Raw genomic sequence first — 21,302 nt, forward strand, 5'->3', positions numbered from 1 at the left:
CAGGATTTCTGCTGTAGCTGCAGCCCTGGGAGGCTCCCAAGACCCCAGGTAAGGCTGCTGGAGCCAGCTCAGTTACCCCACCCAGGGTAACCTGCCTTGCAAGGTGTGTCACAGCTACTGATCCCCAGGGAAACAAATGGCCACTCTCGTCTGGATGTGCCCCATAGGAGCATCCACATTTTAAAAGAGTTAAAGAATCTGTGGTAGATAGCTAAAGAGGCTTTGAAACAAAGACACCTGAAGCAGCTAGTAGACAGCAAAGCTGCCCTAAGAAAGGTAGATTTGGTAAGTGGAACATCAGGACCAATAAAATGGAGATACAATTGTTAACAAAGGATGGAGGACAGGATTCACCTCCAAGGAGGATTACTCCGCGCTGGTCTGGTCCTGCAGGGACCAAACCAGGAAAGCCAAGGCTGCAACTGAACTCCAACTAGCTTCAGGCATCAAGGACAACAAAAAGTCCTTTTTCAGATATGTGGGGAGCCAGAGGAAAAGCAAGGGCAATGTTGGACCCCTGCTAAACCAGATGGGGCAACTGACAACTGACGCCCAGGAAAAAGCCAACCTATTAAATAGGTACTTTGCGTCAGTCTTTCATCAGTCACACGGGATGCCCATGCCTGCTATGGGACAGGGAAATCTGGGTGAGGGGGATCCCCTACCCTCCATCAATGCTGACCTCGTGAAGGAACACCTTGAGAAGCTGGATACCTTCAAGTCAGCCGGCCCTGACAATCTGCACCCCAGGGTACTCAAGGAGCTGGCGAGCGTCATAGCCCAGCCCCTGGCACGGATCTTTGAAAACTCCTGGCGCTCTGGTGTAGTGCCCGAAGACTGGAAGAAGGCCAACGTGGTACCGATCTTCAAGAAAGGGAGGAGAGTGGATCCGGCTAACTACAGGCCCATTAGCCTGACTTCTATCCTGGGGAAGATCTTAGAAAAGTTTATTAAGGAGGCCATCCTTGAGGGACTGGCCCAGGCTAACATCCTAAGGGACAGCCAGCACGGGTTTGTTGCGGGTAGGTCTTGTTTGACCAATCTCATTTCCTTCTATGACCAGGTGACCTGTCACCTGGACGAGGGAGAAGAGATTGATGTCATATATCTTGACTTCAAAAAAGCTTTTGATCTGGTATCCCATGATCACCTCTTGGCCAAACTGCCCAGTTGTGGCCTTGGCTCCACCACGATCCACTGGCTGGGAAACTGGCTCTGTGGTCGGACCCGGAGGGTTGTAATTGATGGCAGTCACTCATCGTGGTGCCCTGTGACCAGTGGGGTCCCTCAAGGCTCTGTCCTGGGACCCATACTGTTCAACATCTTCATTAACGATGTGGACATTGGAGTCAGGAGTGGACTGGCCAAGTTCGCCGATGACACCAAACTTTGGGGCAAAGCATCCACGCCAGAAGACAGGCGGGTGATCCAGGCTGACCTGGACAAGCTCAGCAAATGGGCAGACGAGAACCTCATGGTGTTTAACACCGAAAAATGCAAGGTTCTCCACCTCGGGAGGAAAAACCTGCAGCATCCTTATAGGCTCGGCAGTGCTACGTTGGTTAGCACTACAGAAGAAAAAGACTTGGGGGTCATCATTGACCACAAGATGAACATGAGCCTCCAATGCGATGCTGCGGCTAGTAAAGCGACCAAAATGCTGGCGTGCATCCATAGATGCTTCTCGAGCAAATCCCGGGACGTCATTCTCCCCTTGTACTGCACCTTGGTGAGGCCGCAGCTGGAGTACTGCGTCCAGTTTTGGGCTCCACAATTCAAAAAGGATGTGGAGAAGCTTGAGAGAGTCCAGAGGAGAGCCACGCGCATGATCAGAGGTCAGGAAAACAGATCTTACGATGACAGGCTGAGAGCCATGGGACTCTTTAGCCTGGAAAAGCGCAGGCTCAGGGGTGAACTGATGGCCACCTGTAAGTTTATCAGGGGTGACCACCAGGGTCTGGGGGAACGTCTGTTCACCAGAGCGCCCCAAGGGATGATGAGGTCGAATGGTCACAAACTCCTGCAAGACCGTTTCAGGCTGGACATAAGGAAGAATTTCTTTACTGTCCGAGCCCCCAAGGTCTGGAACAGTCTGCCAGCGGAGGTGGTTCAAGCACCTACATTGAACACCTTCAAGAGTAAATTGGATGCTTATCTTGCTGGGATCCTATGACCCCAGCTGACTTCCTGCCCTTTGGGCAGGGGGCTGGACTTGATGATCTCCCAAGGTCCCTTCCAGCCCTGATGTCTATGAAATCTATGAAACACCTGAGGAGTGAAGAACACTCTGAAAGCCATTATGTCAACTGACTCCCTCATCTGACTGAACAGTAGCACCACAGGTGCTGCACTGTAAAGCAGGAGTCAAACTGCAGTGTTTCCAACCCGAGACAAAATCAGCTTCGCTGCTTCATACATGCACCACAATTTCGGGGGGGGGGGTGTGATTTATGAGGAAAATGCATGGATTTTATGTGAGGAAATACAGTACTTGATTCTCTAGGTCCATGGTTCTCAACCTTTTTCAGACTTAAAGTACCCTCTACACATTTCACGCATTTTTTGGCTACAGAAAAATAATACGGCAATTCTCCTGTTGCAAAGAACTCAGAAAGACTACAACGGGCAAGAATCCTATTTGAAATCTCTGGGTTTAACTTGTGGATCAAGTATGCACACTTAGCAATGCCAACATTGCTTAGCACCCCACAATTGCCTTAAAAGGATGTTAAGGCACCCCAGGGTGCTGCAGCACCCTGATTGAAAATCACTGATCCAGGTACACTTTTGAACCATTCCAGGCAAATTTAAACTGGCTTCACAGGCTAGTACACCTGTCCACTTTAGGGTTAGACCACATTCAAACCATTCTAGTGTTCTGTGTATCATGTCCTAAGGAAACTGTTCTAGCATCTTGCTAGTCCTGTTTATTTTTCCTGTGAGCTCATCATCATATTTTCCATGATAATCAACCAGGATTACAGTGCTGGGGAAGGGGTAACACAGACAGCTCATGAATTAACTCAGGCTAGCAATGCATATTCCTTCTGATTGTCTGCAAGTGAGATATGATGGCTGTGCACACAGGAAGTGGAAGGAGTACTGTGTGCCCTGTGCAAAGCAGCTGAAACCCAAGTGTTCAGTCACTCACGTTCAATCCGTATCTCCATCTCCCTTCTGTCCCGGATGAGTTGCTTATGCTGTTCCCGGGCCTTCTTGTAGAGTTCCCTCTGATCTGTCTTCTCATGCTGCAGGACCATGATCCTCTGCTGAAGATATTCTAGGGACTGGTTGGTAAATACCAAAGCCTGGCAGAAGTCACTGGGTAACTCCCCATTTACTAAATACTCCACCTGCCAGAAAGAGCCAAAGGCAAGGCTGTTTATTACACTGTGCTGTGAATTCAAAGGACCCATCTGGCTGGCAGACAAGTAGTTATGCATACCATCACATAAGGACTGGCTGTATTTTTTAAGCACAGTTGTCTGAGAATGGGCCAGAGGAAGACAATTCCCAATGTGGTGGCCACGAGCATTGACAAAAACAGCTGAATGGACTCATATCTCTGAGGCTGCCTCCATCCTCCTCTAGTAACTGGAACAGAGGGAAGGAAATGCCTTATACCTAAGTGACTCTGCTTTTAGGCAGTCTGGTGTCTTCAGAACTATAAGACCAATCTTGGCACCTTTCTGATTTTTAATGAGGAAAATGGAGATGCCAGGGTGTGCTGGACCTGCCCCAGAGGTGACTAGGCTAGAGCAGTGGTGTTGTCAAGGACTGCCCTGATTTTCAACAGCCTCTGAATCAACCTCAGAACAAGGCAAACTGAAGGACCCACCTAGAGAACCAACACCACTGTATCAAGTTTGCCTCCCCATTTTTGAGTCATCAGATCCCATTAAGGCAACATGTGTGTAAATTAACCTATTGTGACCCATCCAGAGGTCCTTATCTGGACAAAGCTTCCAACAGACATAATGAGAACTTTGCCCAAAATCCAGGATCAAGACCACAGAAGTGTTTTGGGTGTATATCTGCAGCACACGAGCCACATGGTCACTGCCTAGCCTTGCTACTCCTTCTCTGGCACAGGCATAAGGGGCAAACAATAAGCACCTGAAATCCCAGGTCAGTCCAGGGCACCTAACTCCATGGAAAATAATTGTAAGCCAGAAATCTTGGGTCTGTAAGACTGATAATACTACTGGCTCTGTATTGGACCGTCCCTGGCTGGAACCTTCTTGCTGCTTCTAAGCCAGAGGTAATAAACAGTAGCGCACTCCTGTGTCACCTGATGTAGCTTCAGAGGCACTACTACATGCAGCTCATTCACCCTCTGCTGCTTCTCCCGCTGATAGGCTTCCAGGGCTCCCTCGGCGGTGTCAAGGCTGGCCTCTACCACTTTCACCTGCAGGAAGCCAAGCCATGGACAAATGTGAAAATTTTGTAATCTACAATTTAATCAGCCATTGTGGCCATGGCCATAGAAGGACACTCTGGGATGGGCTTAGATGTGTGGTCTTGGGCCCCTGGTTTTGGAAGGGGTTGGGTTCTGCATGGGAGTGGTGGCAACTGTTGCTCAATTGGAAGGGAATGCAGTGAGGAAGGGCCACATTAGTTGGTTCTGTCTTGTCATCTGTAGAGCCCATCCCTGCCCAGCAAAAGGATCATCAGTTTTTTAAACTGAGCTTCCATGCAGAATGTGTCTCTGCAAGGATGACCCGTTATTACCAAATAAGCTCTGTTGCTATACATATTGAAGGACAACTGCTTCATGCAATAATTAGAGCAGGCTCTCACTTCCGCTACCCCGCATAATCCACAAGGCCGCAGGAGCAAGGAGCTGAAGTCTGATTGTATCTACACATCAGCAACAGGATTGTGTCACTGTGTTCTGCTCGGAAATGTTTATTGATTCTGTCTGAGAAGGCAAGAGCCTGGCTAGGCTGGCAGAACCCAGGGTGAATTTGTGGTGTCGGCAGTTAGGAAAGGCTTAAAAAAATCCCACTTGTAAACTGAGTACATTTGCTGGAAGTTACAGGAAATTTGGAGCTTCAACATAGAAACACCCAGCACAGAAAGAACATGGGATTTCAGAGCAAGTTAAAATTGGAAGATGAGAGCACAAAAACAACCATTTAGAGATAATTAAACTTTGGTTGGGGGGTTATTTTGTTTTTTAAAAAAGAACATTGCAACCAGGCTGAGGTTTATTGAATGATTACCACAGCAAGTGCAGTGGACATATCTAAAGAGAAGATTTTTCTGAAGTTCATTTGCTCTTACTGCAAAGGATGTATGTACACACAAGGACACAAATTTCACTCTGCAAAACCTTACTCTTGAAATGGCTATGGCATAAGGCAAATGATGCAGCAGCCTAAGAACCTGAATTCTCAGAGTGGATCCAGTGACTTCAATGGCGCTATGCTGGTTTTCTCCAGTGAAGAATCTACCTTTATATCTTTACGCTGGGACCAAACACAGGAAGATGCACAGGGTAATATATTTTCAGATGCATCATGCAGTCAAATTACAAAACAGAGATCACAGCAAAAAACCAATATTTTTCCTCTCTCTAGTGATCCATTACATCCCTGAGTGCACAACACATGCTCCATACAGGGCTGGCTTCACCAGTTGCTAGCAGCATCAAATGCTGCGACTCTAGCAACACACAACAATGCCACATACTACTTCAGAGCAGGACAAAAAGACCATTGTGCCAAACTGTTAGGAAAGGGGGTATTTCTGCGAGCAGAATACCATTACTTTCCTTGCAGTTTTGCCTGGGCTTTCTTGGGTTTAGCATCTAGAAATATTGTTGTAGTAATCATCCAGTAAACTTCAGCTTTCTCAAAGTTAGCCTAAGCTGAGCCCCAAGATACTGCAGCTTGACAAAGTAGTAGCCAACCTAGCCTGGGTATGTCTATGCTATACTGCAGTCTTCAACATAAATACTGCCTGTGAGAGGTGAAGCCCTTGGGTTTCAATCCCAACAAAAAGATGCCAATTCCAGGAACATGGTATTCCCACCTGCCCACACCTGGCTGTGGTGTGCTGGGAGACTGGGAAATTATGCTACCTTTTTAGCCAAAGCATCATATTCTTTTCTGAGGTTATCAATAACTTTTTTCTCTTCTGCTAAGGCCTCCTCAATGTCCAATCGCTTCTCACGGAGCTGAAGAGTGTTTTCAAAGAGCGCTTCATCACAATCTGAGAAGGAAGGGCAAGGTTCAGATTAAACCAGTGGGATGGCTTTGGCCTAGTTTGGATTTTGTTACAATTATAAACTGAGCTGGTAGCTCCCCACCAGGATGAAGGTTAGGCTGCCCAGCACTTTCCATTACAAGACCTCATTTTCAATTGCTTATACATTTGCCAAACATGAACTACTTAGGTTGAAATCTTTTTTATGTTTGTTTCAGACTGGGTTTCTTTCAATCTCAACTGAAACAGTGCAGCGGTTTTCAAAAATGAGGACAGAACAAAATAAGGTGTTTTGCCAGTACTGAAAGTCAAACGCTCCTGAGTTAGGAAATACTGAAAATAAGGTTTCCTGAGCAACCTTACTTCAGGAGACAACTATGAATTACCAGAACGCATACTAATTTTCCCACGGGGCCCCTCCCTTATCCAGTGCACAGATCAGACCTGCTCATGGGATGAATTATAGCTGTGTGGAGGCTGTGTTGTGGGAGGAAAAAATATGGATACTAATACCTCCATCAAAGTCACAAAATAGTGATAAAAATATGCCTAGGCAACCTGCTTATCAAGTCTAACAAACTAGCCTAAAAAACCCCAACCTTAGCAAAGGGTCATAAAAACATATCGGCCTGAGCTCAGAAATGCACAAATAATTTTACTCACCGAAAATACGAAATTCTCAACTTTCTGAAAAGGGAGGTAGGAGTTTGCAGAAATGCTGTATAGACCAATTTATTTGAAAATAAATCCCTCAATCTTTGCTGCCAAATCTAAGAAACAGCCAGCAATACTTCCTCAAACCATGAGGTGGTAGGAAAGTGCTTAATTTACCCACCAAATTCAGAGCCATCCAGGATTTCCCCAGTTTGGAGAAATACAATCCTAGCAAACAAGCCTATTCTTTGGGTTTCCATGGTGAGAGTATACATTACATGTTCCAGCACCAGTCATGGAAATTCTGTCCTCTTGAGGAATCACCCTTGATATTGTGAGTTTTTCCTTCACATGTAATAATTAATTCTTAATAACTAGCCTTTTACTTTTTCCAGGGTTTTAAATAATTCCAGTTCATGAATTATTACACCACCCTTTAGCAACAGGTATTACTGCCTCCATTTTACAGGGGAAAATGAGCTACAGGGACAAAACAAACTTCTGTCCCCCTCCTCAAACTGGGTAATACACTGCCCTGCAAGTAGTAGTCCAATGTGTGTCATTGAAGTTACTTAAGGAGCAAAGTGCTACTCAAGAACTTAAATGGGGGGAAACTCTGGCTCATAAAAATTACATTAGACTACTGAAAAATCCTATTTTTCAGTGTAAATTTACAGTGTTTGCTCACAAACTAAAGGAGAGTAACAGCTCACTTACTTTTTGGGCAAACAGAGTCATCAAAGACTTCGTCTTCAGATCCCGAATCTTCTTCATCACTCTCGAAGCTGGACTCGTCATCACTCTCTTCCTCACTTTCCTCTTCTTCATCTAGGAGAGGAAGGTAAAAGTGTTGGTACATACCAAAAACAGGTTTTAATATGTGCCAGGTCCATTGGCTGTACTGCAGGCCAACAGAGCCCTAAGGAGCAACAGCATAGTAGTGAATACATCCCCAGTCATCCCAATGTTTTAAGGGTGATTATCTTGTTAAGTCCTTTCCACTAATTCACTGAATGCACAGGTCAAAGACGTGGAAGAAGGATCACTCACTCCAGGAACATGCACAGCGAAATAACGCTTTTCTTCCTTTTCTGTATTCCCTTCCTCAAGTATCTCCCCACTTTCTCTGTATGTAATGCAATATATTAGCTATTCTGAATTGAACAATTTGGAGTCAGTCAGCACATAGGTTTAACATTCTCCTGAGGAAACCAACAAACAGAAAAGATGTGTCCAGGTAGTAAAAGATGAATTGTGTGTTGTAATTGCCAAAATTTGCTGTTTATTTATATAGTACATAACCTCCTTGGAATCAAATGCCAAATCAGAGAACAAATACCGAACAAATATTTCAGACCAAAACACTGCCTAATCTTAAGCACTTTAAAACTAACACAGCAAGCAAAACCTGACAAATGAATGTGAATATTTTAATAATAAATGTTGTCACATGAGTGACATTATTAGAATGATTCTTACAGTGACTAGCCTATAATTATAGGTGGGGGGATGGTCCCATAGTAATCAAAAAAGACTGAAGGAAAATGTTATGCACATAGACACCAGACTAACAGCTATCCACACCTCTCATGTGATATCAGCAGCAGCTCTACAAAACTTTGTCCCTTGTTCCCACCCAACATTAATGTCTCTCAACACCGACCTACAGGAACTGCCTTTCAAGAGTCTGTTAACACTACAAATACTGTCAAATCAGGGGCCTGGGTTATAATGCCATTATTTCCCAAGGTGATTACAATACATTGGCCACATCTACCCAAGATGCTTACTGCACAGTAGCTTGTTACTACTGCACAGTAATAATGAGCTACTGCACAGTCAGCATCACAAAAAAGCCATTTGGTGACATTACTACGCAGTAACTCTAGTTACAGCACAGCCATTTAGTATTTGTTTATATAATTATTAAATGACTGCACAGTAAGGACTACACAGTCGGTGTCTTGTGTAGATGCAGCCACTTTGGTCCTGTAGAACAAATGGGATCTGCCCAGGTGATTTTTTTTTAACTAACTCAAGCAATGTATATGTCCAATGTTTCAGTGAATAGCAGTGGCTTCCATACTTCAAACATAATATATAGACCTAAAGAAATGGTATTTCTAACCTGCTTCTCCTTCTGTTTCCTTCTTCTTAACACGCCTGATCTTCTTTTTCAGGACCTTAGTAAGGAAGCTGGCAAAGTTGTTGTTTTCTCCAAGGGATGCTTGGAAGGTGGCATAGAGGGCTTTCTCACGTTCCTGAAGTTTTGCAATCTCACTTTTTTTTTCTTCCATCTGTGCAAGGTAGTTGTTTAATTTCCACTAAAAAAAATCAAAATCCAATCCTTAGGCTGAGAGAAGACTATTAGAACACTAGCCTTTTAAACTGCTGGTCCACTTCTGGTTAGCCAGTAATGGACTTGCAATGGGCACAGGGTCTGAATGAATGCCCAGCTCTCTGCCAGTAGTTCCCTGTGTAGTACCAAGCAAGTTGTTTTCCCTCTCTTTGGTTCAGGTTCATCGTAGGTAAAATGAGGATAATCACACCTGCCCCCCTTTGCAAAGTGTTTGAGATCTTCAGAGGAAACCCCTATACGAGTTCTTGTTTTGTTATGATTTAACCATTTCAGTGACTGAATTATCAAACTGTATGGATACATAAAGAAGAAACAGTTGTCAAAAATCTGTCATTAATCTTTACCTTGATCTGACAAAAGCCAGGGTTGATGGTAGTTTTACAAAGAGCTTAGATTATGGATTTACATGGGATGGTTTGGATAGGGATGATCCTGCCTCAGGCAGGGGGTTGGACTAGATGACCTCTGGAGGTCCCTTTCAGCCCGACGTTTCTAAGATTCTATTTTGATAGTGGTCACCCACAGCAGAACCACGGTAGGATAACAGCCTTTTATTTCACACTTCCCATAATCTATTACATACAACCTGAGGGACAAAATGGATTCTCTATTTAGGCTTAAAATGACTGTCTCTGCATGATAATTTAGGGCATTTTCTTTTCTTGGTATGCAGTACTAAGGCATTGGCTTGGTGCACAGAGAAGCAAAGGGATCCACCCTCTTTTTTGTAGCATATTTGTTTCCAGCCCCATCAAAAGATAAATCAGCTGCTCTAGCCTACATACTTGCATGCCCTCTTCCTCACTGATAAGACTGTTGACACGCTCCTGAAGAATGTCCTCATGTTTCTCAAAGTTCTTGAGGAGAAGCAGCTCCTCAAACCACGTGATGTGCCGTAGGTCAGCACACTTCATCTGCACATCCAACTTCAGCTTCTGATGCCTCAGGAGGCGGAGCTCAGCATCAAAGGTGACCATCAACTCATTGATCTGGAGCATGGGGAAGGGCAAAATTGAGCAGGCAGATATCAGGAAATGACGCTATGCAAGGCAACAGGAGCAGAAAAGCAAATCAAGAATTTGCCAACAGCATTTATGATGATTTACTTGGGTACTTAGGACAACAAAATTAAAATTAACTACAGAGAATGTTTTGGTATCACTGCAGAAGGAGCACATAAATCATCAGAAATGCCACAGATGCTTTTCACTGCTCAAACCACCCTCCACCCTCAAAATTATTCAAGTGAAGTGTTTCCCTCCCTATAGTGTTCTAGCCTGACCTGAAGAATGTCCTGCCTCCTGCAGCAGTAAATTCATGCTACTGACCCCTGCCTTCTAAATCATCTTGCAGAATATCTGCCAATGTCTTCCTTGGGCAAGTACACTTACTAACACCTTTCAATGGCAGGCTAACCAAACAGTATTTTTAGAGACCAGTTAATACTCACTGGGCATGTCTATACATGCTATTAATTCAAAGTAGGCTGACTGTGCAGTAAGCCTACTGAGAAGCATATCTACACGTGATCCCTCTTGGGAGCAGATTTGCTCCCAGTGGGAGCAGCCTGGTACAGGGCTACTCCCACCCTGCTCTGCCCCCCTGCAGCAGCCAGGGGGAGCTTCAGGCTCCCCCTGGATGCTAGCCCTGGTGCTGGCAGAGTGCATGGGGCTGGTCCCCAAGCACCCAGGGCCAGGACAGAGTTGTCTCTTGGCCCCATACACATTGGGAGGGGTCCTGATAGGCACGGAGCAAGAGAGCTGCTGCTGCAGAACTCTCCTACACTATGCACATGGGGACAAGCCCTGTGCCCAGCAGGGTTTCCCTGTGCAGCCTGGAGCTGGCTGGGACCTGCCCCTTCCCTGCAGTTGTTTCCCAATCCTGTGTCTCAGTCGGGCAATCTGGACAGGGGGCCTGAGAAACAGCTGTATGGGAGAGGGACTCTTCCCAGCACCTGGCCCAATCATTCAAACAGGGCACTGGGCTGGGAAACAGCTATGGAGGAGGGGCAAGTCCCAGCCCCCTGCCCTGATTCACTGGTGGGCAGCTTGCAGTGAGTCCCCTGGTGGGCGGGGATTGCTCACCCAGCCAGGGGCTTACTGCTGGCTGCCCTACCGGTAGCTCCCCACTCCCATGGGGAGCCAGGATTCCCACAGTGCTGAGACAGGGAGCACAGAGGGATCCAGTCCCTGCATTGATCTGCTCCTGTCTCCATTCATTTAGTACCTGTATTTACAGATACAAGATAATTGTGCAGTATACTAATTTACTGTGCAATGTTTTATTAGCATGGTTACTTAGTGACACTTTTCTGCACAGTAGATTAGTCTTGTGTGGACACACCCGCATTGGTCTTCTAATGCTCTTTCAGCAGTATAATGCATCAGCTCCACAGTTCGCTCCAAGCAAGGTCTCCTGAACTTCCAAAAGACTTCCAAAAAGTGAAAGAGTTGCTATTACAGCACTGGGACAGATGGGAAGAAAGCTCTGTGAACTGGTTTTGTTTTGGGGATTAGAGTGGTCAGTCACTTTTAATCTCCTACCCGTTTGATCAAGGTCTCCTGTAGGTAAATGTTTTTGATCCTTTCTTTCTTGAGAGTGTCCTGGTCCATCTCTGTTGGTTCTGCCTTTTCAATCTCAAAAACCCTTGGCTGCACTGAAACAACTGAAGATGCTGTTCTCATTGATCTCACACTTGAAGTCCGTGCAGAGATATCCATTTCCTTTAGAGAAGGAGAACGAAAAAAACTTGTACGGAAGAGACCAAATGAGGAAGACTCTCCCACCTGCTCTGAAAGCCTAGTTTTTTGGTCCTGCTCATGTTTGAACTTCTGGAGGATTTCATTGTCATACTGGAACTTTTTTTCTGGAATCTCCTCTGGGTGTAACTGAGGTATTGGGGGAACAGGGAGTTGTTCAGATGGGTCCAGGGCAGACTGTATGGATTTCAGTTCTTGCACTAGACAGTTGATCTCTTCAATAATGGCCACCTTGAGGTCCCGCAGGGAGATGATCCATTTGTTCATGTTCAATTTCTTCTCATGGATCTGGAGAGAGAAGGAAAAGCAATTTTAGCATGACTTCCCAATGATACTTCTGCTGTGTAAATTCTTTCCCGACTCAGGTAAGCAATCAAGTGCACAGTCAGCATCTCTGATTCAGTTAGTTTATAAGACATATGTCTACTCTGCCTTCTAACTTGCCCAGTGCAGAAGGGTTTAAATGCTTAAGAAGGCAAAGGAAGGGAAGATCTTTACTTCCCTTTACTGTTCCTTCAATGTGGCACCTCTGCATATTCACATTTGGGAGATCAGGGCCTCCTACTTTTGAGCTGATGGATTTCTCTAGCCAGCAGCATCTGTTAGGACCATTAGCCCACCCTCTCCCTCATCCAGAATTCCAAGGATAGAAATATATGACAGGGCCCCTAAACAGCCAGCAGTTCCTTCCCTAATTTGGGAATTTTCCCTCACTTCAGACACTTAGGTGAAGTGGGCAGAGTATGGCTACGATGAGGTGGCACTCTCAAACAATGATGGCTAAGAGCGAGTCACCTCTTTTCCTTCTTCAAATGAATTCCACATACTCTGAGATTAGCAAGAAGCATTACCCTTTAAGGCAGTGGACATCAGTTCTAGATGGCAAGCCAAAGGAGTACTAGGAGGGAGTGTTTGCAGATTACTTCAGTACCATTTAATTTATCTAAACAAATTCCTGGAGACTCTTAACTAGCATCATAAGAAGAAACTGAAAAGGAGAGTGTCGAGGACACCGTGTGGAATCTATGCTCTGTGCACTTTTGTTGGGTAAAAGGAGTTGAAAGGTGGAGGGATCTGCCCCGTCCCCCCCCCTCCATTATATACCCTCATAATCCACTGATATAGTAAGGAAAATGAGTGATCACAAAAGAAACTTCTCACTACAAATTTTCCAGAGTTCAAGTGCCAGAAGGAAGCAATCCTTCTTGTGGAATGTGCTGAGCCCACTGAAAAAAACAATATCCTCTTGGTGAGACTGTAACAAGGATCAGCCCCAAAGGTAGCCATTATGCTCCATGGTGGCCTTGTAATTCCTGCTCTGATCCAGCTTCCTGGGTCCCCTTCCTTTTCCCTCTCCTGCCACATCTAGATGTAATGAGATGCTTGGTGAAAAGGGAGGCTGCCCATGGGTCCCAGATGAAGTCATTGTTTGTTCTGCGGCTAGCTGGTCCCTCTCAGAACCACTGGTCCCAATCCTTCCCCTTACATGCTACATGGGTCAACTTGGCACATCCATGCCAGCCCCCACCCCCAGGGTACCTTTCACCTTAAGGGCTATTTGTGGCCTCTCACCTCCTCTGCAGTCACATCCACACCTCATAGGTGTTACCATGTATTCACTTTCCCTTGTAGGGGCCTCAGGCTTCCCAGCCTCAGCCCCTTTTCTCTCACTGGGCCCTTTCTGCCTAGACCCGCTGTGCTGGACCTGGCTTCTAGGTTCCAGCCCTGCCTCACCTACTCCAATTTCTTCTCCATCCTGGTTAGGGCACTGGGGTCCTGGCCCTGTCTCCACCCAATTTGTGTTACAGTTATGTCTTCCTCATTTTCACTATGCCGTAACCCCTCTCCTGGCCACCGCCTGCTCACACTTTGAACCCAGCTTCTGGCAGGGCTCAGGGCAGTCACGTGCCTCTCAGGCACTGCTGGGATCTCCACCTCCCCTCTTGTTCCAACCCAAAACATCAGTATGAATCAAAACATTAAAACAAACAACCGCTTTAACATAAACCTTCCTTCTGGGCAAACAAAACATCAGGAAAACAAAACTACCACTTTAAAAGGAAATCTCTCCTCCCCTCATCAGAGCAGCCCTGGCCCCTGGGAGCAGCCCTTCCCTTCCTGGGAGCTGTTCTCCCTGCCTCAGTGTAGCCAAACTGATTTCTTTGGCTTTGACACTGAGCTTATAAACTTCCCAATCCCTTCTAGTCAGGTGGCTCCTCAGCCATCCACAGGGGTTACTAATCAAAGCCTGATAATTATCTCTTGGAACAGCTTGCAACCACTGCTCTGGCCACCTTAACAGTGCCGATTGCCCACGCAGAGCTCTGCCCTACTGTCCTATTACAAAGCAGGTGGCACTGCAATAGGTACCCAGTCTCTGGCCTCTGGATGTCTATTTCCCTGTAGCCTGTCCATAATAGTCCCCCTTCCACCTGGGGACAACACTGTTGCTGCCTCTGCCTTCAAATAACAAAAACATTGAGTGTTTCTGTAACTGGGAACATGAGAAGGGTTTTTTTTGGTTAGTTCACTTAATTTCTGGGGAAAATGTCTCAGCCACTGGATGGTACTGTTCTCTGAAGCATGAAGAATATCTGGTGTTTCCATCAACATGCTAGAAAAGATAAATTCCCATGCTTACAGTATCTGCTTAGTTAATGGTTTGCAGCTAAAGCTGACTGTGCACGGTCCGTTCTCAGCAGTTCCTACCCCACCTCCATTCCCTCTCAAGCCTTTTTTGTAGTGGCTGGTTTTCTATACTTTGCTTTCCAAAACAGGTACAATCACAGCCCCAGGGAATCTGTTCCCATACCACCACTTCTAGCGAGGCAAGCTGCATCTTCTTCTTCTCTGCATTCATGCGCATGTGCTCAGGGATCTTATAGTTAGTGGCTGTCTTCAGTTTGAAATCCCCCATGTTTTCCTGAGCCATCTTGATCTCCTGAATATCCTTGGGGTTCTCATAATTATCACTGGGTTTGCTCTTCAATCTGTTGAGTGCCAAAAACAAGCAGAATGTCTTAGATTGCCTAAGATTCCCAGGTTATCCAGTCCAAAATTCCTGCCTTGTGCAATAGGGCTTGATATTTGATCTAGGAGTCAGCAGTGGGTTAAACAATGTTTAGAAAAATATTAATTCTTCAGAAGACTCTGTCTACATGTTTAATTTACCTATCACCCTCAGGTACTTGGGGAAAAATATCTCCTTCCGTATCAAAGGAAAGACAAATGTGTCTAGAAAGAGGTGGATTTTTAAAATTAAATAGCTCTCCCAGGATCTAGACTGAACCCTGGATGTAGCGGGCAGCCAGCTACAGCATTGCTAAGTAGATAGCACACTGTGAACCTGATTCAAGTTAGCAAAGGACCTGAAGAAAAAGGGGTGCACCAAGCATCTGCAATATGTCCCAAAATCAAAGCCCAGGGGAAGGGAATCATGAGATTCTGACTCAGCTAATGAGCATGGACGTGATCCTGATGTTCTCAGGGAAAAGCTTGGTGAAGTTCTACTTGGCTGCAGTATGCAGTATTGGGTCTAAACCTACAGGTCTAAGAAGAGTCAGAGCCTCACTGACTTCATGAGCTTGCACACTCAAAGCCCTGTTTTTTCATTTCTACCCCTAATGTCAGTTCACCCTCCAAACTGGTATTACTTAACAAGATGAGACACAGCAGCCACTATTAATATTCTAAGGCTAATACAAGAATCAAAAAACTTTGTGGCCCATTACTGATATTTGGAGCTGATCAGAATGATTTATTCCACCTCAGAATAATGTGGAATTATGTAAATGTAAAACTTTACAGGGGCACAGACACTGGGATAGCTTGGAAAGAGATGGTCTTGCCTTGAGCAAGGGGTTGGATTGGATGGCCTCTCGGGGTCCTTAGTTTTTAAAGATACTATGATTAGATTAGACCAGTAATTCTCAACCAGGATGCCAGGGCACCCTGAGGTGCTGTGAAATCCTTTGAAGAGTGCCACTGAGGTTTGAGATCAGCAGATAAGATCAAGCTCAGGCTCTGCTCTGACTGGCCACTCTCCCACCCCAACTGTGTCTCCCCTTTCAAACAAGGTAAGCACTGTAATAAATAAATTATTTTTTACAGTGGGGTGCAGCCATGAACCCTCCAAACATTATGGAGGGTGTCATGTGTCTAACAAGGGATACCTTTTCTAAAAAGTTTGAGAACCACTGGATTAGACAGATGAGCCAACTAGGATTATTTCAGATCATGATACAGAGCACCCATGAAAAAGACTGCAGCTTCTGATTCATGACTCACAGTTCTTCCCATTCGTTCTTTCTCTGCATGATCTTAGCTTTGGCTTTATCAGCTTTCTCAACAATTTTTCTGATTTTCTCAAGTTGGTTTTCAAGTAAACGGGCTGCTGCAGTTTGCGACTGTGTCTTCTTCTTCAACTTTTCAACCTCCATCTCCTCCTCAGTAACTCCAGCAACTGGAACTGAGATAAGAGAGAGGATATATAGATGTTAAGAAATTATATATGATAAACAAGCCAGTCACAGCTATTGTAAACCATACTGGTCTGTCCAACTGAGTGGTCTTTACTGCAGAGTAGACTAATTAGTTGCAGAGTAAAGTATCTCCATCTACACATGCGTCAGTATTAGGCTGCAGTAAATAAACTAATTTACACCACAGTAAAATAGTACTGTTGGGGACAGTACTGTGTTATGCTGAGGTAATTTACTGCAATTAAATGCACATGTAGACATTGACCATAGATTCAGGTATAAATTGTGCCTGGTCAGCCCAGGCAGCCAGAGGCAGACTCCTTCCTGCTACCTAGCCAGATGACTTCACACTTTCGTCACTCTTGTGCCCCAGCCACCCTTCCACCACCCAATGCTGCCACCTGGAGCCTGGGGCTGACCCCCCCATTCTCTCCCCCAGTCCCTTGCTAGCCTGGGCCTTCTCCACCCCAGCTTAAATTGCTGCTGTCCTAGGCACATGTGTAGATGCTCTGCTTGGGAGTAGTTTACTCTGGCTCAGACTGCTCCTGAATGTATTGCTTTGCATCACTTGCACACATAGATGCACCCAGCTAGTATAAATTTGTGGAGTTTAAATGAAGTCAGTCTCCTTAACTGATGTCATATTACCAATAAAAAAGGAGGCAACACAAGCTTATTTTCCCCTTTGAGTTAATGGAATTTTGTGGATATCAACCAGAATGTGAAAAAACATTTAGTAATAAAGGGTGCTGGAAAACCTGTTGACTGAGAAAATGAAGTGATGACTAAAAAAACATAGCGATACCATGTGATTGCATTTGACCACTGGGTTTCTGCATTTGGAGATGAGGTATTACAGGTACTGAAGTATTGCTATACGAAGAAATAAACCCAGTGAAAATAAGGATGGAAAGGACATAATGTAAGCATGTTTAGGTTTTTGTGCATGCCTTACTTGTCTCTTTCAGGGTTTCTCTTCTTTGTTCTACTTCTTTTCCTTTCCAATCATATTTGGTTACTCTCTTTTTCCCTGCCTGACCTTGTTTTTTAACCTTGTAATATTTCTCAGAAATTGCCAGAAGCCTGTATGTGGAGACTTGATGATTACTTCCCATAGCATGAACAACCACAGTATCAAATTCTAATGTATCCCGAAATCTGAGGAAACAAAATGGAGATAACGTTATTTACTGTCCGAGATATGCAGAAGCAAGTTATCAAATATTCTTCACTTAGCCCATGTAGCTATCCAAAATGACCTAAACAATTCATTACACTAACTATGACTATTACACAGTCATCATATCTGAGCATACAAACCAGTAAGTAACAGCACTATGCCTGTGACATTCATCAAATCTAGGGATAGAGCCACTTAAGGGATATATCAGCCACTATAGTTTGTATACCATGCTTATCACACTAGTTCTGACCATCCACCTTCCAATAATTAAGAAACATGACTTAAGCAACATGCCATTCAGATCTAATGTGTTTGTTCTATCATCCTCTCCCTAGGGGAAGAAATGTATGCCTTGTTTCAGGAGGTAGGTTTAGTTTGTTTTTAAAATAACCATACCTTGTTCCTATGCGTTTAAGATAGAGCAGGTATGTTAAAGAAGTGCAGACTGAATGAGGACAAATTTTGACAGACATTAATTAATCCCACCACCTTGGACTGTGTCAACAACACCTCATCCTTTATGATTTCCAAAGCACCACAGGTTAGCCCTCAAAGTTTCTCCAGCTCTTCTAGACTTCTTAGCCATCACCATTCAGGGAAACTGAAGCAGAGCACTCTTTCACAGCATAGTTGTGCTGCCACAGAAAGGGACAGCTTAATCAACAGTCAGGTAATTTTCTTGCTTTGCATTCCTTGTTTTTTTCTTTTTCCCCACCAAGAATCCAAAACAGGCAGTCATACAGGAAAGTCACAAAAATGACATGTATAAATTTTGGTTCTATAAACAAAAATAAAGTTGCAGTCTCATTTCTCAAGACAGATGAAACTGAAAGATCTAATGATGAAGGAAGGTAACAGAGAACTAGTACTTACCGACTTTGCAATTTCTGCAATCCAATCTGATGCTTCTCCTGTTCCCAAGCCAGTTCTTTCTGCACCTGCTGGATGCGTTGTGCTGTCTGCCTATTCATCTCCTCACAGATCCTGTGGTCCATTTCAAATTGCTGCAAACAAGTGAGACACACCGTTTCATGGTGTCCCAACCACTGAGCTATGGCACCCACAATTCTCAGAAATGTTTTTGTCCAGGTGCAGGAGTTGCCTGCACACTAGCATAAATATTCACCCCAGAGTGCAGAATCATGTTCTTTGAAAACACTTCTCTCATGACACACAGCATTAGCTGTGAGTTGCGGCTCCTGGTATATAGGGCCTAGGTATATAAGTACTTAAGGGACTAGACCCAACCCACATGGGCTGTGCATCAGTGACCTTGTAATGCTCTGGAGTAGGATGAGGGGAGAAAAGGTTGGCTAAAGTTGTAACACGCTGGATGCTGTTCCTTTTAAAAATGGGAGTCTAGTCTAAGGATAAATGACCTGTATGAAAACAGATGTACCTCTCTGAGTAGCTGCATGTGTTTTGGCAGCTCCATATTCTTCTGAAGCAAATGAAGAAACTCCTGCTTGAGGGCAGCTAGCTTTTGCCTCTTCTCATTCTTTTTGTCCTCTGCGGCCTTCATTATCTGATCATATTCCTTTTTCTTCTTGGCATTCTCAATACTGGAAATGCAGGACAAAGGAAATGGCACTGTCTCAGTGGTGGAAGCAAAGAGACATCAGCAGGCATTAGCCCAGCACCGATCACATGCAGCAATTGATAAAAGTTCCCTAAGGTGCTCCACTTTGGAACACCTTCATCTGATCCCTCATTAGGATGAGGGTTAATTTATCACACAATCAGCCACTTTTAAAGCACTCTGCAGCTATGCACACGTGTCACAGCACAGCTATAGATCACTTTCAGGGGGCCAATTGCATGACAAATGTCACTTCTGTCAGCACCCAGAGTTACCAGCACATGGAAAAGTCTCCTATCTTCATCACAGTCTATCCCACCTGTAGGCACTGGGATCCTCAATATCTTCGGCAGCTTTCTCCTTTTCCAGTTCTCTCTGTGGATCAAAAATATTATTTGTTCTTTTAAAAAAAAGCAGCAACACTCAGCAGCTGACAAGGGTGTTCAAAAGGTCAGGGAGAATGCCAAACTGATGTTTGTGAAACTAAATGAGACTTTCATGATGAACACCACAACCACCAAACATCAGGTTCAAATGTTCCTTTCAACCTAAAAGATGAGACCAATATTACCACTGAAAACAGTGGCACCAAACTGAACTGTAATACAGCATGATTAAAATTCTGTGGATTTCCATTACAGCCCTCAGAAAAAAATATGTCAGATCTTTGTGCTTCTCAGTCTGCAAATGCACAAGGTGATATTCTTAGTTTACTTAAGTGGGGGTGTCAAATATACAGCCTATGGGCCATATCTGGCTAGTGAAGCCATGTTGTCTGGCCCATGGGACTCCCAGAGGGGCTGGGCATTTGATGGTGATGCCTGCCTCTGAAATCCTGGGTACAAAGCCCCACCGGGAATGGTTGTCAGCAGTTGGAAATGAGCTATGGATGCATTAACCCCTATGGTCATCACTGCTGCTTACTCCACCACCATGTCTGGCTCTGACAAATGAGGGGCCCTGCACTCTGGATCCAGCCCACAAGGAGGGGCAGTCTAGCATCCCTGAGCTATAGGATTCCTGAGCCTTAACATCAAGAACAGAAGGAGCATTACCAGATATTTTCCCTGGATTCAAATTTGCAAATTTTGTATGAAAACTTCAAATTTTGTCATAAATGACACATGATGCAAAAGGTTTAGGCACAGCATTATTCAGCATAGAGAACTGTACAATGTTGAAGGACCTGACTTGATTTGGAGAATAAGTTGTAAGCCTCCCCACATGAACAACACGGTAAAGAAGAGTTTTGAAAGGTTTTCATTTAGTCACTTACTCTTGGAGATGGAACTTTGGCTCTTAGCTCTTTTTGAATGTCCTCTGGGGACAAGATAGTAAAAGTAAAGATGTTGCCATCTGCTCCACAGGTAACAAGAAACCGGTCATCATAACTAGAATAGATCCCCTGGATTTGGCCATAATCATTGTCATGTATGTTGAAGGACCAGTATCTGTCCAGGGTATCCACCGAGAGTTCTTTATCCTGGAGAGGGTAAACCCGCACTGCTCCATCCTTCATCCCACAGAACATCAACAGCTTGCTGATACTGCAAAGTGAACATAGGCTAGACAATTTAAGGTGCTGACCTAAAACAATTAATGCTATAACAATGAAGGTTAAATGGAGAGGTGCTAGGCAGGTGACTGACAAGCTAAGTGGCTGTCCAAGGGCACCCTTGCACTCCCTGAACACCATGAACTGTGTTTTTCACTGACCCATGCAGGATTGGTTCAGAAGATCACTTGGGGTGGACCAGGGGAAGGCTTCCAGGGAAACTGGGCTTATATGGTTCCAGCGGACACAATACATTGTGCAGTAGGAGCAGATTGATTGTAGGCATTATTTCACCCCATTGGGCAAATTAGCAGCTAAAGTAGAGCTGTGCAGCTGTCTCAAACCCTGGTTCATTAAGAACAGATCATGCTAGGCCTTATGCAGTACATAATGTGGGGAGGTGGCACGTAGTTCTCCCCTCCACTTCTGCGATTCACATAATAGCCAGGCAATGTGCTAGGCCAGGGGTGCTCAACCTCCAGGCCGTGGGCTAGATCTGGCCTGTGATACCAATCCAGCCCA

At 44.8% G+C, this 21,302-nt stretch overlaps 1 protein-coding gene across 1 annotated transcript in view; it reads right to left on the reverse strand.

Annotated features, from left to right (window-relative positions):
* Nucleotides 1-21,302, reverse strand: part of CFAP44 (cilia and flagella associated protein 44) — a 60,871-nt gene that overhangs the window by 6,433 nt on the left and 33,136 nt on the right. Inside the window, exons 19-32 of the mRNA XM_090040923.1 lie at nucleotides 20,502-20,772; nucleotides 19,545-19,600; nucleotides 19,046-19,208; nucleotides 18,520-18,650; nucleotides 17,419-17,621; nucleotides 16,270-16,450; nucleotides 14,795-14,972; nucleotides 11,767-12,270; nucleotides 10,009-10,212; nucleotides 8,993-9,188; nucleotides 7,582-7,692; nucleotides 6,086-6,216; nucleotides 4,292-4,408; nucleotides 3,152-3,353 (exon numbers count right to left, since the gene is read on the reverse strand). Of these exons, the coding sequence (XP_089897049.1) occupies nucleotides 3,152-3,353; nucleotides 4,292-4,408; nucleotides 6,086-6,216; nucleotides 7,582-7,692; nucleotides 8,993-9,188; nucleotides 10,009-10,212; nucleotides 11,767-12,270; nucleotides 14,795-14,972; nucleotides 16,270-16,450; nucleotides 17,419-17,621; nucleotides 18,520-18,650; nucleotides 19,046-19,208; nucleotides 19,545-19,600; nucleotides 20,502-20,772 (2,648 nt within the window). The remainder of the gene's footprint in view (nucleotides 1-3,151; nucleotides 3,354-4,291; nucleotides 4,409-6,085; nucleotides 6,217-7,581; nucleotides 7,693-8,992; nucleotides 9,189-10,008; nucleotides 10,213-11,766; nucleotides 12,271-14,794; nucleotides 14,973-16,269; nucleotides 16,451-17,418; nucleotides 17,622-18,519; nucleotides 18,651-19,045; nucleotides 19,209-19,544; nucleotides 19,601-20,501; nucleotides 20,773-21,302) is intronic.

This window comes from Crocodylus siamensis, chromosome 1 (genome assembly GCF_052110815.1).
Source record: "Crocodylus siamensis isolate JL-2025a chromosome 1, ASM5211081v1, whole genome shotgun sequence".
Classification (NCBI taxonomy): domain Eukaryota; kingdom Metazoa; phylum Chordata; order Crocodylia; family Crocodylidae; genus Crocodylus; species Crocodylus siamensis.